The 15,982-nt window shown below is 39.8% G+C and overlaps 3 protein-coding genes across 3 annotated transcripts in view; 2 read left to right on the plus strand and 1 right to left on the minus strand.

Annotated features, from left to right (window-relative positions):
- Positions 1 to 7,342, plus strand: part of lgi3 (leucine-rich repeat LGI family, member 3) — a 7,680-nt gene extending 338 nt beyond the window's left edge. Inside the window, exons 1-9 of the mRNA XM_032517339.1 lie at positions 1 to 426; positions 1,171 to 1,242; positions 1,823 to 1,894; positions 3,895 to 3,966; positions 4,105 to 4,176; positions 4,466 to 4,635; positions 4,724 to 4,888; positions 5,305 to 5,395; positions 5,550 to 7,342. The exon at positions 1 to 426 is cut by the window's left edge and continues 338 nt beyond it. Of these exons, the coding sequence (XP_032373230.1) occupies positions 224 to 426; positions 1,171 to 1,242; positions 1,823 to 1,894; positions 3,895 to 3,966; positions 4,105 to 4,176; positions 4,466 to 4,635; positions 4,724 to 4,888; positions 5,305 to 5,395; positions 5,550 to 6,279 (1,647 nt within the window). The 5' untranslated portion in view covers positions 1 to 223 and the 3' untranslated portion in view covers positions 6,280 to 7,342. The remainder of the gene's footprint in view (positions 427 to 1,170; positions 1,243 to 1,822; positions 1,895 to 3,894; positions 3,967 to 4,104; positions 4,177 to 4,465; positions 4,636 to 4,723; positions 4,889 to 5,304; positions 5,396 to 5,549) is intronic.
- Positions 7,343 to 7,679: 337 nt separating this feature from the next.
- chmp7 (charged multivesicular body protein 7) lies at positions 7,680 to 12,625 on the plus strand. The gene is made up of 10 exons (XM_032517344.1): positions 7,680 to 8,301; positions 8,416 to 8,587; positions 8,988 to 9,173; positions 9,726 to 9,859; positions 10,122 to 10,170; positions 11,150 to 11,269; positions 11,359 to 11,457; positions 11,561 to 11,618; positions 11,706 to 11,939; positions 12,026 to 12,625. The coding sequence occupies exons 1-10, from the start codon at positions 8,039 to 8,041 to the stop codon at positions 12,079 to 12,081; spliced, it is 1,371 nt and encodes a 456-aa protein (XP_032373235.1). The 5' UTR covers positions 7,680 to 8,038; the 3' UTR covers positions 12,082 to 12,625.
- A 2,952-nt stretch (positions 12,626 to 15,577) lies between these two features.
- The window catches only part of ccdc92 (coiled-coil domain containing 92), an 8,622-nt gene continuing 8,217 nt past the window's right edge, over positions 15,578 to 15,982 (minus strand). Inside the window, exon 6 of the mRNA XM_032517352.1 lies at positions 15,578 to 15,982. This exon is cut by the window's right edge and continues 764 nt beyond it. The gene's annotated coding sequence lies outside the window, so the exon portion shown is untranslated.

Below are 15,982 nucleotides of genomic sequence, written 5' to 3' on the forward strand. Positions count from 1 at the left end.
TACACAGGACTGCCCTTACCCCCCCTCCCTCCCTCCCTCCCTCCCTCCATTCTTCTCTCTCCCACCCATTCCCTCTTTCTCATGCTCAACTCTGCGCTCAGCATAATCAGAACTGCTGGGGTTGTAGGCAGGCTGTACATCGCCTCGCAACAAGCCACTTGCCACTGAGGAGAAACTTCAAGAAGCTCATCCACACAGCTTTTCATTTTCCTCCTGCTGAAGGATGCTGGAGCTTGGACAGAGATGGACGAGGCTGATCTGCTTGTCGCTTCTGTGTCTGTGTCTATTCCTACCGAGGGAATCAGACGCCAGGAGAGCCCCCAAGATACCCCGCTGTCCTGCGACCTGCTCCTGCACCAAAGACAGTGCCTTCTGTGTGGATACCAAGGCTATCCCCAAGAGCTTCCCTCCTGGAATTATCTCTCTGTGAGTCCAACTTTTGTCTGTGTGTGTGTGTGTGTGTGTGTGCTTTTTACAAAAGCATCTTTTCATAACCTGTATGAAGTGTTAGCAATATACAGGCTGGTACAGATGGCTACATCCCTGATGTCACCCTACATTATGTAATGATGTGTGAATCCCTACTTGTCTTTTAATTACCTGAAAGTGAACATAGCTTTTGCATTAACAGAGAGATGTTTACCAGACAGCATAAAAATAACAATTTCCCTGTATTGTACCTTACGCTGAACTTAGTTTAGGGGACACGGCAGTAAAATCCTGTCGAGCTCCAGGGAGAAATACCAACAATAGATTTCCTATCTCACTGCAGGAGACCTGCTTCTCCTCTGAGAGATCTAATCTTGAAGAGACTTCAGACATATACGCTCAATAAATGGAGCACATGTAATGAAACGGAAAGCTTAACACTTGATGGGGGAAGGTTAGGTTTTGAAAAGAAGGTTACATGGTGGCCCCCTTTCAAGACATATCACCTGTGGATTGAATATTAAGTCAAGGGAATTCCAGAGCACGGCCTGGTGGAGGTGCCCTCATTTTACGATAGAGAAGAAGCGTAGAAAGAACTTGTGTGTCCTAGTTCTGAAAAGATTTAGCACTCCTTGATATTTCAACTGTATCTGAGAGAAGAAACAAAAAAAGAACAGTCAACGTTGTGAACAAGACATTTTCCACACATCTGATGATAACTGATGTTTTTTGTCTGAACAGGACGATGGTGAATGCAGCCTTTACCACGATCCCAGAGGGAGCTTTCTCCCACCTTCACCTACTGCAGTTCCTGTGAGTGTGACTTTTTAAACACCCTAAACTCTTAATTCAGTATCTCTCTCACCAGTGACTAGAAATACAGTCACAACCCTTAATGTCACACGTATGTTTTCACACAACATGACGTCGTAGCACACGCAGACAGCTATTGTTTTGCAGTGACAATGAAAGGGACTTCAACTACTAGAAAGGAATGGTTATTGAAAGCAGTGGTGACATAGCAGTAAAGTGGCTCTGTATCAGTGTCATTGCCAATCACTGACTCCCTTCAGTTCTGCTCTGCCAGACAAAGGGCCACTTATCTACTCAGATGCAATCATGAGTGTAGTGGTCGTGTCCGTGTGTGTGCGTGTGTGTGTGTTTTTGTGCCGGTCTGCGTGTGTTGGTATAAATTCCAAATTCATCTATGTGTTTACATAAGATTAGCTTTATGAACTGTGAATGTTTTATGTGATAGAGACTGCATTCACTTAAAAATCAACTCTAAAGTAGCCCAAAGACCAATGAAAATAGTTGTTTAACCCTCTAGCTTCAGTTGAACGTGTACAACATTATCTATTATGACATAATGATTACTGCCTCCTTTTTGCAGGCTCTTAAACTCCAACACATTCACCATGATTGCTGATGATGCCTTTGCTGGTCTGTCTCACCTGCAATACCTGTAAGTGTCTCACTTAAAGTTGTGCACGTAAAAGATGAGTTTGGCCAGTCTTTCAACTCGCTGTGTTGTGGTGCACCTGTTTTTTGAAAATATTAATCAAATGAGTTTATCCTACTGTACATGTACTGAAAAAAACCTTTTGCTCAGGAACAGCTTTAAAGTGAGACTATGTGACATATGAAAAAAGAAATAGCACGTACTAACTATTAAAAATTGGAAGTTAAATCCATAAGCTCTAGGTAGGCCTGTATCAGTTATTACATAACTGTCTAATAGTCTTTTTTTTTTTTTACAAAATCAGGGGTATGTATGCCTGTTGATGGGAGTTGTCAGTTTAATGTTCATTTAAGAAAAAATACAATGTTTTATGACAATAATGAGGCTTGGTTTTGTTATAGGCTATGTAACTGGGTCACATAACAGTGATATAACCAAAAGATGTAACCTGGGCTTCATTTAAAAACTTTTATATGTTTAAAAAAACTGAAAGAGACAATTATATTGTTAATCACAATTATATCTTTGACAATTAATTGTACAGTAACATTTAGAATTGTTACAGCTCTAGCTGTAGACCTTACTTGGTCTGGTAGGACCAGTATTCAAATAAATACTGCTGTGTAATGAGTCAGTTTGCTGACTTTGACTCTATATGCTTTACTTTTAATAGGTTGACATTATGCTTTGCATTTACCACTATGCTGTAATCATTTCGCAAAATTTGCTGAAACTTGCTGTAATGCAACATTTTATGCATTCCTTTCTTTTCTGTCATGCTTTGTTTACTTTTGTGAATGATTAATTACAGTAGGTGGGTTTATTTTGTCTGCAAAGTGAATAGAATTAACCTTGAGGCTGCACTGTAAGATTTCAGGATTGGACTCAGTACTCACTGCAGTATGGCAAAGAATGCCAGAAGTAAAACTGACAATAAATCCTGCTACGACAGCGAGCACATAGCCTCTGTAGTGTGATAAAGCTGAATATGCCATTCTGTGAATTGATAGGCTTTAGAAAGTAGTTAGCTGATGGCTTGGAGCGTACAGCTCTCCGTCATGGCCATGCCTCAGGCTGCTTGCTGTGTGGCTTTGGCGGCAGGCCAGCCATCAAGCCTCTCTGCATCACTGCCAATACCTGCTGTGAATGCTAATAAAGTCACACTTTTATATCCAGCCACCTCCAAAGAGTCTGCACACGCTGTTTGTCCTCGACTATCAATAGACAAAACGTTGACCGGACGGGATCGAATGATGCTGACCCTTGTAATACTCGCTGCGCTCAGTGTCTTATTTATATCACATGATTCAATGACATGAATATGAGCTTTTACCATTAGTCATACAGTTTTTTACTTTTTCTTTGCAGTCAGTTCATTGATTGTCCATCCATTCATTTGTTGTCAACCCAGACTTGTTTCTCAAAACAGATAAGCCATAACCTTTTGATTATGAATCCACCAGATGCTGACTGTGCTATTATCGACATAATTGCTGGTTACAGTCACTCTCCTATTGTGCTCTGCACTGACAACACAACTTCCTCCTCGAACAAGCATGATATCCTATAACACTGTGGCTGAATTCCAGAGGTTGTCATCGCTGTGTGAAATGTACACTGTAAATAATGGCGGTGAAATCTACAGTTATTTACTTTACATTTCACAGTAACACTATTGTATATGATTTTTACATCAGAATGCTGTAAAGTTTACATTACAACCTTGTCGACATGCCAAAATCACAGTAGTCTAAGTATTACAGTTTAAAAAATCACAATGTAGCCATAATATTACTGTAAATAGTAAACTACTGTATGTTTGCTTCTTTATCTTATGTTGTGTTTAATTGTTTTGTATTTTACAATGAATAGATGAAATACTGTAAATGGAAGTACTGTACCTTTACTGTAAAAAAAAAATTCACAGTAACTAGTTACTGTAAATTTTACGTTAAATTTGTTACAGTATATGTATGTATGTGAGTGGTTTGTTCTCTCTTTAGGTTTATTGAGAACAATGACATCCAGGCTCTCTCAAAGTATACCCTCAGAGGACTCAAATCCCTGACTCATCTGTAAGTATTTTGTTGAGCTAATAAGATTGAGAAACCCTGTCTTTTAAAAATCAGAACATTTAAAAAATGTATTTAGCAATTACATACTATACAAGCAAGACATAATGATAACTTGTCTTGTGTTGTTTTTTTAATCAGATCTCTCTCAAACAACAACCTGCAGCAGCTTCCAAGAGATCTCTTCAAACATCTAGACATCCTCACAGATTTGTAAGTGTGCCTTCATTAAAATAAAAACAGGGTTTGACAACCTGATAGCTTTGACCTTACAGTCTATTACTACAAAACACTGGTTTGTTGGTGCTCCCTGAGGGTTTAGTGGAGTACCACACTTGTTGGCAGAACTGTCTGAATCAAGTTTGTGGTTTGCATCTGTCAAACCATACTGCTGCACAAAAACACTTGTGTCTGTTTGTTTCCTTCCTTCCTTCCTGTTTTGGAAGATTTATGTTTGAGCACTTGAGATGGAAACTGACTCTCTCCCTAATCTCTTACTTAGAGACCTGCGGGGGAACTCCTTCCGCTGCGACTGTAAAATCAAATGGCTGGTGGACTGGATGGAGAAGACCAACACGTCTGTTCCTGCTATCTACTGTGCCAGCCCCTTTGAATTCCAAGGACGCAGAATCCACGATCTCGCACCTCGAGACTTCAACTGCATCAGCGCAGGTTTCACCTTCTCTCTTTCTAACATTTTTGGTGGTGACTTTGTGTTTTATTTGTATGAGTCTTGTAATTCTGCGTTGTCTTCCCGTAGATTTTGCTGTTTATGAAACCTTCACTTTCCACTCTGTGTCAGTGGAATCCTATGAGTTCAATGAGGATCAGTTTGTGGTCTTTGCTCAGCCTGATTCAGGGTTCTGCACCGTGTATGTATGGGATCATGTGGAGATGGTCTTCAGGATGTTTCATAACATTACCTGTAAGTTGTTGGCTATGAAAGCTTAAATATTGTACCAATTTACACATTATTTCTCTCATACAGCCCATTGCTGCAGCTCTTGTCCCGCCTTCTTAAAAAGCCCAGTCTGCTCTGATTGGTTAGCTGGCCCACTCTGTCGTGATTGGTCACTGGACGGGCTGTGCTTTTTCAGGCAGCACCTAATCAGTAGCATCATTAATTGAGGAAATTCAAACAGGAATGTGGGCAGGGTGTTCCAGGCAGTTGAGAAAAAGCGCTGTCTGTGGGAGTGAAAGCTCTTGGAGTGAAATGTTTTTTTTTTTGTACTTTATACATCTATTACATACAAAAAAAAATCTATACAACACACTTTCAAAAAAGCATAATAGGGGCTCTTAATAAAAACTTGTTTATGCTTCTGTGTATGTCTGTTGCAGCCCGCTCTGCTGTGTACTGCAAACCAGTGGTGATAAGCAACAGTCTTTACATGGTTGTTGCTCAACTTTTTGGTGGATCTCATATCTACAAGTAAGGCTTGCAATATAATCTTTGCAAACAGATAGTGACCTGTTGAATTTCTTATGTAACTCTTGGCAAGAAAGCAAATAAGCATATTTTCCAGAAGTATTCTTATTTTGTGAAAAGTTTTAGGAATACTATGCCAACCTTTTTGTTATCACAGATGGGAAGAGGACCCGCAGCGCTTTGTAAAGATCCAAGACATTGACACCACTCGTGTGAGGAAGCCCAACTTTGTGGACACCTTCCAACTGGATGAAGAGTGGTACTTTGTAGTAGCAGACAGCTCAAAGGCAGGTTCCACCAGCATTTATCGCTGGAACAGCAATGGTTTCTACACCCACCAGTCCCTCCATCCGTGGCACCGGGACACACATGTGGAGTTTGTTGATGTTGGAGGAAAGCCTCACCTCATCCTCTCCAGCGCCTCTCAGCCACCCGTGGTTTACCAGTGGAACCGAGGCCAGAAGCAGTTTGCATTCTTCTCCCAAATCACTGAGCTAGCGGATGTGCAGATGGTTAAGCATTTCTGGGTGAGGAAAGTTCTTTATCTTTGCCTCACGCGCTTCATAGGGGACTCCAAGATCCTCCGCTGGGAAGGGCAGCGTTTCGTAGAGATCCAGACACTTCCGTCACGGGGCTCCATGGCAGTGTATCCTTTCACAGTGGGCCTCCGTCAGTACCTCATTCTCGGAAGTGATTTCTCCTTCTCCAGAGTATACCTGTGGGATGACCTCACTCAGCGCTTTCAGCCCTTCCAGGAGCTTAACATGAGAGCTCCGCGAGCGTTCAGCTTGGTATCTGTCGACAACAAGGACATCTTGTTGGCTGCCAGCTTCAAAGGCAACACCCTGGCCTACCAGCACCTGGTGGTGGATCTCAGTGCTAAGTAGACATGCTTAAAGAGTGAAAAGGAGGCGTGTCTAAGCATTCATCAACATGTGCCAAATAAGTGAAAGACTGCAAAATGTTTAAGCCATGTAACTAAAGGTCTGCTGTTTCACCTGATGTTTTAAGCAAGGCAACTAATTAACTGATTAATCTATTTTTATGCACCATCCCTTAACATCTGAATGAAATAATGTGATAATACACAACATCAGTAACATGCCAAAATAAGTGTCATGTCATTGCTGCGCACTGCTTCTGTTCGGCTAACCATATGTTTCGGTCAATTGTTTTTCAAAAGTACTATATTGTATACTGCACTTTAATAATGTGAAAATGATGTGCATGTGCATCGACTGAATTTTTCATTGAATGAAACTGGATATTGTAACTGACTGTAAAACTATGAAGGTTTAGGGTTACACAGTATAGTCTATTTGGGTAATATTTTGCATGACATGGTAAGAAATGATGTAAAAATATGTAAAACAAGCAATACTCACCATTTAAATAGCCTACTTTAAAATCCTGGATTATTTTTATCTTTATATATGAGATACCTTTTGAATTTGTTTTGGATTTAATGTTCATTGTACAATAATGTACATGAGATCCAAGAGGCATGAGCAAACTAAGTGAGGGACCCCAAAATTAACTGAAAATACGAACCTATTTCTTTGCAGAATTTAAATTTTTAAATATGATCCTTAAACTTTGGTTTGAACTTTGGTGTTGTGCAAAAATTGGGGAGCAATAACAAGATCAGAGAATGTATATTTATGTTATAAAAGTTCTAATGTATGTTTTTGTTTATGTATAGTCACAAACTGTATTTAATTGTTGCTGTGTCCATTTGCACATGGAAGAGTGGGTGGGAAGTGGGTATGATTAAATCCAATTTATGGCCCCTAAAATGTCCTGTCTCCTGTGTTATGTAGTTCGAATTGCTTTTTAAAAAACACAATAACCCCAAAACGCAAATACTGCAGCCACGGGTATTTCTCTGGTATTGCAGTACAAATATGTTCTGAAGAGTTGGTACCACATATCAGTCTGTATAATTTGCTGTTAAATATGGATAATGATGTATATGTGAGGCCCTTTGACTAATTGCTAATAACAAAAATAATTAACAACACATTTAAACATTTTCACAAGCTATTTGTTTGTAGTCACTGACATCAACAGAAAGACTGGGCGGAAAAAAAATTTAAAAATCTTAAAATCTAGCATGTATCCTTGGAAGAAAATATAAAATATGTTGCAGGTATATTTATAAAGTGCCCAAACTGCATGTTCGTGACATAGAGGACCGTAAGGCGCTTGCTTTGTTGTTTAGGGTGTCTGCGTGGGTGGAGTTAGAGCATTTGCTTGTTGAGAACATATCACCGCTTTTCCGCACGGTCCTAAACTCTAAAACTCGCGCGACCATGTGTTGTTGTTGTTGATATACGAAACGTTAGCCCGTGTTAGCCAAATGTTAATGCATCATGGTCAAGTGAGGGATTCGCTATGATAGCTGGCAGTGACATGCGAACCACTGCTTAGAATCTTCCTTCGGCGGACGATATTTTGTCTTACATGACGTTAACGCTACAGTGATAGTTTTCTCCGTAAAGAGTGAGAGCAAGTGGTGCTAACCTAACGTCAACTGATATAGCTAGCTTACGTTAACGTTGTCTATTAGCGTGGGTTGTCTGTTTAGCACAACAAGCAAGTCGGTAAACAGGTTAAGGCAAAGTTTAGATTTCCATTTGATTGTAAATGTCTAACGCCACAGAAGTTACCTTACCGCCCGAATGGGACGACGATGAGCGGATGAATTTTATGTTCTCGGACTTCAATGAGAACCGAGATGTCAACACGACGGACTGGGACAGTAAGATGGACTTCTGGACGGCTCTGATTCTAAAAGGCTGCAGGGACCGAGGCACCGTGTGTGTCAGTCTGCAGGAGCTGAACAAGACCTTTAGGAGGAAAGGAAAATCACCGCTGGGCTTGGCGACTGTCATCCAGTCCATGGCCAGGTAACGTCTAACAGTTATTGTGTCCACTCTGTCACTACTAACATCTAACGAAATGTCTCCGAGTCAATCTGCTTGCTAACGTTACATCGCTCTTATTATCATAACTTTTGTCAGGTGTGGGAAGCTCCAGAGGGAGTCAGAGTTTGCTGCCAATGTGGACTGTGGCTGGCTGTCCTGGGGTGTTGGCCTGCTGCTGGTAAAGCCTCTGAAATGGACCTTCTCCACTCTTCTGGGAAGCAGCCAGGTGCCTTTGGAGGAGTCTTTCGTTGTCATTGAACTAGTGAAGGTTTGTTTTGCTCAGTGTTAACTGGTGTGATTTCAGAAGCACTACAATACAATATTATCATGATTCATAATACACCCTGATTTTTGCATTTTAAATATAGTTGTTTGGAGAAATATGCTTTGCATGGCATTTATCAGAAGTTTCCATAAAGTAATCATCCTTCAGTTTTTGCAACAAATGTACAGTACACAAACAAACGATCAAAATAAAATATAGTATGCATTGGAATAAGATAGAATCGTGCAAACTAGCGTGTGGACTGCTGTTCTGCCATGTGCACTTTGATCACATTTCAACTTGCAACCATGCTGAGGTGTTTCTCTTTCCCTTATCTCTGGTATTTCAGTCAGACAATAAAGGTTATTGCTAGATGTAAAGTTAGTAATGTTTTGTTTTCTAGGAGAAAGCAACGGAGTTACTCAAGGTGTACCGGAGCAGTGAATTTGCGAGCCGCTCCATCCTGTCATTTCAAGAGCTGTGCACTCTCTCCTCTGATGTCTGTGCTGATGAGAGCACCCTGTGCATGGCTCTGCTGCAGCTGCAGAGGGACAAGCAAGTGACGGTTTCATTGCACGATGGTGAGAAGGTAAACAACCTGCTCATTCAAACTCTCTACCAAGCTGATGTGTGGTGAGCACCTGGCGTCGCAAGGCTGCCGTGCATCACCCAGGCAGGTTCTACACACTGGTGGTGGTAGAGAGTTGTCTCCCCCCAAAGCGCTTTGAGTGTCAATGATAAAGTGCTATATAAATATAATGTATTATTATTATCAAAAGAGGAACTTTTTGCAAGTTATCTTTCAGTAAGCGTTTTCCAATCCTTTTTTTTGGCCCCCAATCCCCATTCAAAAAAAAAATATTGAATATCTGCTGATACCAAGGCCCGATAATTTAACTTTAAGCATTTTGTTAAAACCCTCACAAAATCCACTTCTACTTATTGTGGTGTAGAACTTACTGACTTAAATGATCAAGGTAAGGTGATCGGATTGACTGCACATCCCCGATCAGTTAAAGCCCGTATCGGCTCCGATCCGATCAGGACATCCGTATCTTTCAGCATGTTTAGAGATAGTTTGTCCTATGAATGCTTGCGTTATGTTTTATGTTAGAACTGTCTTCATGTGTCTTCTTTACAGATTGTCAAGTTTTGTCAGACTGGGCAAGCTCAAGTTTCCCTCGTCAGCGATGTGGATATGGGGATTTACCAGCTGCAGCGGAGTGAGAAGCTGCTGGAGGAGCGGGTGGAGAAACTTGGCCTTGAGGCTGACAAGTACAGTATATCAACTTAAATTAGACATATAATTAGTAATGATTGATTACAAAGAAGATATTACTCTTATTTTAGTCAATCACATGCACGTACGTGATTTTCAACTTGCTCTTGTTGTAAAATAACTGTGCAACTTGATGCTTCAGCCATCTTTTTTACAGGTATTGGACCAATAGACCGAAGGACTGCATTGCATTTTAATGGTTGTGAAAGTCAGAGTTTCTTGTGATTGTTACTAAAGCTTTATGATTTCTAATTGCAGGTGCAAGGAGGAAGCAAGGGTTCTGCTCCGGGAAGGGAAGAAATCACAGGTACTTGGGCCTTCGGCCTGCACAGTATAAAAAAAATATGAATCACAAGTTTTTGCTTGGAATTGATATCACAATTCTCTGCCACGAAATCTTTTACCATGACAAAATGCACAATTTTTTTAGCACATTGTGCATTACCACAAGCCTGTAAACATAGAGGCCTCAATGAAGAGAAGGGAGAGCATTGCAGTGCTTGGGTGCGCTTTAAAACCTGTTTTATACAGTCTGTTTAAAACTCACAGAAGAAAGTAGTAGTGTTTGTGATGCAGTTGGCTCGTAAAATTAAATGAGAATCAAAGTCATTTTTTTTTATTAAAAAAAATCAAACTCAGGTCCCATGGCATGAAAATGTCACTTTATGAGTTTTTTTAAACATTATTATGAGGTCCCCCAGTGGCTAGATATGGCGATAGGTGTGAACCGAGCCCTGTGTATCCTGCTCTGCCTTTGAGAAAATGAAAGCTCAGATGGGCCAATCTGGAATCTTGCTCCTTATGAGGTCATAAGGAGCAAGGTTACCTCCCCTTTCTCTGCTTTGCCCACCCAGAGAATGTGGCCCGCTGATGAGAGAGAGAGAGAGAGAGAGAGACAGAGAGAGAGAGAGAGAGATATCATGGCTTTCAAACAAGCAAAGTGGCAGTTGGTCGAGGCCACACCCCAGCCTCCACCTTTTCCTCAAAAGCTACAGACTCAGAAATGGCACTCATTGTCACTGGCTGAACCAAGGCCAAATTTTTGGAAAGAGATTTAAGATAGGGTTTTAGGGGACCACTCAGGTCTATATAAAAGCATCCAAAGAGCACCATGTCATGGGACCTTTAAACATTAAATCGTGAACAGGGTGAATTGAGATCGCAATTTTATAACGAATAATCGTGCAGGCCTGTTGTACATTTAACTGAGAAAAACATGTTTTATTGTGCACAACCAAATGTCATAGAACTGGGTTCATTGGTAAGATTCACTGTCTAACCCACAGGCACTGAGGTGTTTAAGAGGTCGCAAAAGGGTAGAAAAGAGAGCCGACAGTTTGTTTGCCAAACTGGAGTCCATCAGAGGAATCCTGGATAGAATTGCCCAGTCACAGACTGATAAGACGGTAAGAGACAGAATGAACATCAACAGTCTTTCTTTGTGTAGTTAGCAGAGCTTGTCAGTATTGTTAGTGTGTGCTGAACATGTTTGTAGGTTATTCAAGCCTACCAGGCCGGGGTATCAGCCCTGAGACTCTCTCTTAAGGATGTGACTGTGGAACACGCCGAGAGCCTCGTGGATCAAATCCAGGAGGTACAGTAGCTGTTTATTTAAAGACAAGTCATTGTGTGTTTTATTCCTTCAGCCGAATTTTACATTCAAACATCCTAATGTATCTTTTATATGATTTAACCAGTTATGTGACACTCAAGATGAGGTGAACCAAACTATATCCAGTGGCGTGAGCAGCGCAGGTATGAAATATATTAGTGCCACATCTTTAATACAGTGTATATGTGAATATTAAGGAGGTCTAAGTTTGTCCTGCTTTTTTTTTGCAGATGCAGACATAGATGAGTTGGAGGAGGAACTGAAATCTTTGTTGGACGAGTCAAAGCCAGATTCCGTCTCTGGTTTACCTGAAGTTCCAACAAAAGGTCTGCAAGCCTCGGGGGAGCCGGGCCTCCCTGGTACTGACCTGCTCAGTTCTCTGCCTGCAGTACCTTACACACACCTGGATATTACCGCTGAGCAGCTGGAGGAAGAATTAAATCAGCTAACACTTAATGATTCAGGTGGGCACTTTCAGATTTCTCTCTCTCTCTCTCTATTGGACTGTAATATACAAGTTTTGAAGTAACACAGTCATCACTCTGTCCAGGCTTTCAAAAGGAGAAGAGGACGTCGCCTGCCAAGAAACTAGAGTCTGCACAGTGATGGCACAAGCAAAACATGGCAAGTTTGAAGCTCTGCATCCACATATCAAAGTGCATCGGTTAAACATTTTCTTTGAGCTGGAGTTCATATAAGGTAAATAAAGTACTAAGGAACTACAGTACATTAGCAATTGCCAAATCATCATATTGTAAGAGTTAGAAAATCACTATCAGGGTGACAACAAGGCACTTTCCTTCAATAATGAAAATAAAAATGCCTTTATTTTGGAGGCGTGTCAAAGAGGATTTAAAAAAAAAAATGAACGTGCTTTTCAACTTGAAGCTTTTAGATCTACTCTGCCATCGGGATCTGAAAGATCTCTAGGGAAGAGTGAACATTTTAGCATTTTAAGTTATGCTCTTTGGTATGCCGCCACTAGGAATGCTTTTAATTTTGTGGTATGTTTTGACGAGAGTGTAAACAAGTATATTTGTCATTTGCAGTGTGTGTTTATTGATGTCCATCATTGATAGTCATGTAAAGTGTAAAGTGGCCTTTTGAACTGTAAATGGGAAACTGAAAGTAAAGTGAATATTATGCCAAATGATTTAATCAACACATGTAGTTAGTCTCACTGCAACTTCCTGTGAGGACTGAGAGGCCTACCTGTATGTTTTCTCAAAATAAAATTTATTTTAATCACTTGCCTGTAGTGGTATTAATATGTCAGTGTCAGACCTGAAATGAAGGCTATTTTAATATTTGTTTATTCCAGAGGCGACACCACACCGCAGGGAGACTGGTGGGTCTGTGTCATTTTCAACCCGCCAAGGAGATTCATATAGATGTACCAGAGACTGTGGGCACCCATTAGCTTGAGATACCTCTACCAGAGGTAGAACAAAGCACAATATTGTTTTTCATATTCTCTCAGGTCTCCCACATTCAAAGTATTTTACAGCACAGCGATTAAACTGACAGATATTGCAATGTGGTCTCAATAGATCAGCTTTCTCCAGAGAAGTGCCTTTGGAAGGTGACTATGACGCCACACTGCTGTCTGATACACTGGTTTCATGCCCTACAGTCACTTACAATAATCCATTTCATATATGGGAGACCTAATAATAGTATATGAAAAATGTTGTGCTTTGATCTACCAAACACTTTTGTGGGTCTTCTCTCTAGTTTATAGGCAACTATGCTTAGAAGACAATAACCCTAATAGGAAACCTGGACTAAGCAAACGTCACTTGTGGCATTATGATACAGAAAACTTGCATATTAAATATTGAAGGCTTATACACACACACACACACACACACCTTTTGATAACTAGTTACTATCTGTGGTTGATAAAAATGGTAACATGATTAAATCTAAGAAAACATTTGAAACATTTTTAATATACCTAAATAAAGAAACATTTCTTTATCCAAAGTAACTCAAAATAAATCAGTTTTAATTAAGTACACACCATGTCCCAGCAGGGGCCCCTGTTATTCATATTGATATTTAGATTCAACCAGAGCCATAGAGAGATTGTCTTTCTCTTTCACTCTGGACTCCACCAGAACTGCTTGATAAATAGAGCTAAAGTAGCTTTACTGCTCGTTTTAAGCACAGCCTCTTTATACTTTTTAAATATAATTTACAGCAAGTAGCCTTTCAAATCTCGTAACACATGTAATAAAGCCAACAGGGTAAAAAAACAATATTGACTAAAGACTGTTGATTTGACCAATATATATAAAATATTTTACTGGAAGTACTATAAATTCAAATTAGGAAACATACTTGTAGCAGTAGCGGAAGAAACAGTGATCCAGGTGTCTATGCCAGATTTAGGTTAAAAAGATATGTAGGATATTGGAGAGGCAGGGACCATTAAAATGCAATCTGCTGCAGATTATTGAATACTGGCATAGAAATGTGCTTTGAATAAATAAAGGTAAATAGTTCTGATGTATTTATGCCTGCCATAAATCCACACCAGGGATGATATTGTATCAAAATCCTTATTTCAAGATATGCTAAGTGTTTGTATCAATTGTCCTTTTCCTTTAAACTTGTTTAGTGCTTCTTTAGCAAATATAATAATATGTTTAAGACTAGTTGTTGGATCTGGAGATTCTGTCAGTTTAAAACCAGAACCACATGAGAGACTTATTGTGTGACAGGCTTTAATTCCTCAGTGTTTTTAGGAGACCAAGAATTTCCTAAGAAGTTATCAATGGGAATTTCAGCGGCTTCTAGTTTATTTTCAGTTTAGGACAGGAAATCCACAGATTCAATGATTTATGACTTTGAAGCACCCAGATGCACATGTCCTATTTTCCATAACTGTAACTTCAGTCACTTAGCTTTTACTGTGATTCCAGGACACCTAGTGGCCATCCAGCTGAAGGACATACACATCTATAGAAACAGATGCAATGCTGTTCCTACAGATGTGTATTGGTGAGATTCGTGTCCCTTTTCAGTAACAGCAGAATCTTCACCATAATGTTATTAATATGATACGGAATGTCAGTGGTTTAGACCAGAGATCTTCAACAGGGGGTCCGGGATCCCTAAGGGGTCCTTAGAGTTACTGCTGGGGCCCACCAAATTATTATTACTATTTATTTTTCAAAAACTAAAAGGTCTTAACATGAATGCAACATATTATTAAATATAAATTAACCTATTTGTGAAAGAAAACACATTAATGATAGGCATACTGGCCAATAGTACTAATATGAATAATGAATAGAACTAATGTAGCCACCCACAGATACAGTTCACCCTAAAGATCACATGTCTGTTTAACTTTAAAACATGATTGATAAAACAGTCATTTATTTTAATAGCTTAGTATTTAATGTACTAAAAAGATGTATAAAGGCTTTAGGCTGTCCACATGTTATTGTAGGCCGAGATTAATATGCAACTTTTAACTTTAACTTTTAACCTTTAAAAAGTTTGGGTGCAGCACCCGAGCCCTTTTGGGCACCACCTAAGCTGAATGACTGTAACTAGAAGACTTTTCTCAGATCTAATGATTGTAGTTGGTCCCCAGGGCACATCTTTAGCTACTTAGAGTGTTACCTATTATCTGCTCTAGCTTTTCCGTTTTAGACAGATATGGTAACAATAATGGTCCAAAGTGATGTGAACATGCATTTTTTTTTTTTATTGAAAAACGTAACATTTTCTTGAGGGAGGACCCCTAGACCACACATCAAATACGTGCACCCAAGTCTTCCATAAACTTAGGGAAACCACTGAACTCTCCTCGATCAGGAGGAATCAGCTCTAAAGTGCACTTTAACAAGACACTTTACGTCCTACTCATACAGCGGACCTGCTCAGGGATTTGGCTTGTACATAAAATATTGTTACTTTTCTCACATCTTGGTATCAGTAATTACACTACTAGTTACAGGGCATGAGGGGGCGTTGGGTTCAAGAAGTCTGTTCTGTAGGCTCGTAATGGCCCAACACCTTACTAAGATACCTAATATAGTCTTTTCATTAAATTTGTCACCCATCTGTACACACAGAAACCAAGTGACCAAACCAAAAATGTTTTGCTTTATTGAATTGAATCATACGTCAACTTCAAGGACACGTGATATTAATTTGAAAAGCAGGTTATTAATTGATTATAATTACCGTTATGTTGTGGTGCAGTGATTACTGTCAATATTTGAGGTTCTTTTGGGTTCCCTATTAAACAATAAATTAAAAAAAGAATTCATTATAAATGCACAGCCTTTAAAAAGTACAGGTAATAATGTCACAAAATCCTATTACAGCAGTGTTTTCAAAAATGCCCTGGTATCACAAATAACTTCAACGGATATTATTTAAGCCAGAACTTAATTCTCTCAATGGCCTTCATTGTATCTCTTTGAAACACACACGTTCTTTCTCTCACACACACACACACACACACACACACACACACACACACACA

Source organism: Etheostoma spectabile, chromosome 5 (genome assembly GCF_008692095.1).
Source record: "Etheostoma spectabile isolate EspeVRDwgs_2016 chromosome 5, UIUC_Espe_1.0, whole genome shotgun sequence".
In the NCBI taxonomy this organism is placed as follows: Eukaryota; Metazoa; Chordata; class Actinopteri; order Perciformes; family Percidae; genus Etheostoma; species Etheostoma spectabile.

Bases quoted from the DNA above. Each gene is read 5' to 3' on its own strand.
- chmp7 (XM_032517344.1), top strand. From the start codon at position 8,039: ATGTCTAACGCCACAGAAGTTACCTTACCGCCCGAATGGGACGACGAT. The intron at 8,588-8,987 runs GTTTGTTTTGCT...TTTGTTTTCTAG, and splicing joins TTGTCATTGAACTAGTGAAG to GAGAAAGCAACGGAGTTACT. The intron at 10,171-11,149 runs GTACTTGGGCCT...TCTAACCCACAG, and splicing joins GGGAAGGGAAGAAATCACAG to GCACTGAGGTGTTTAAGAGG.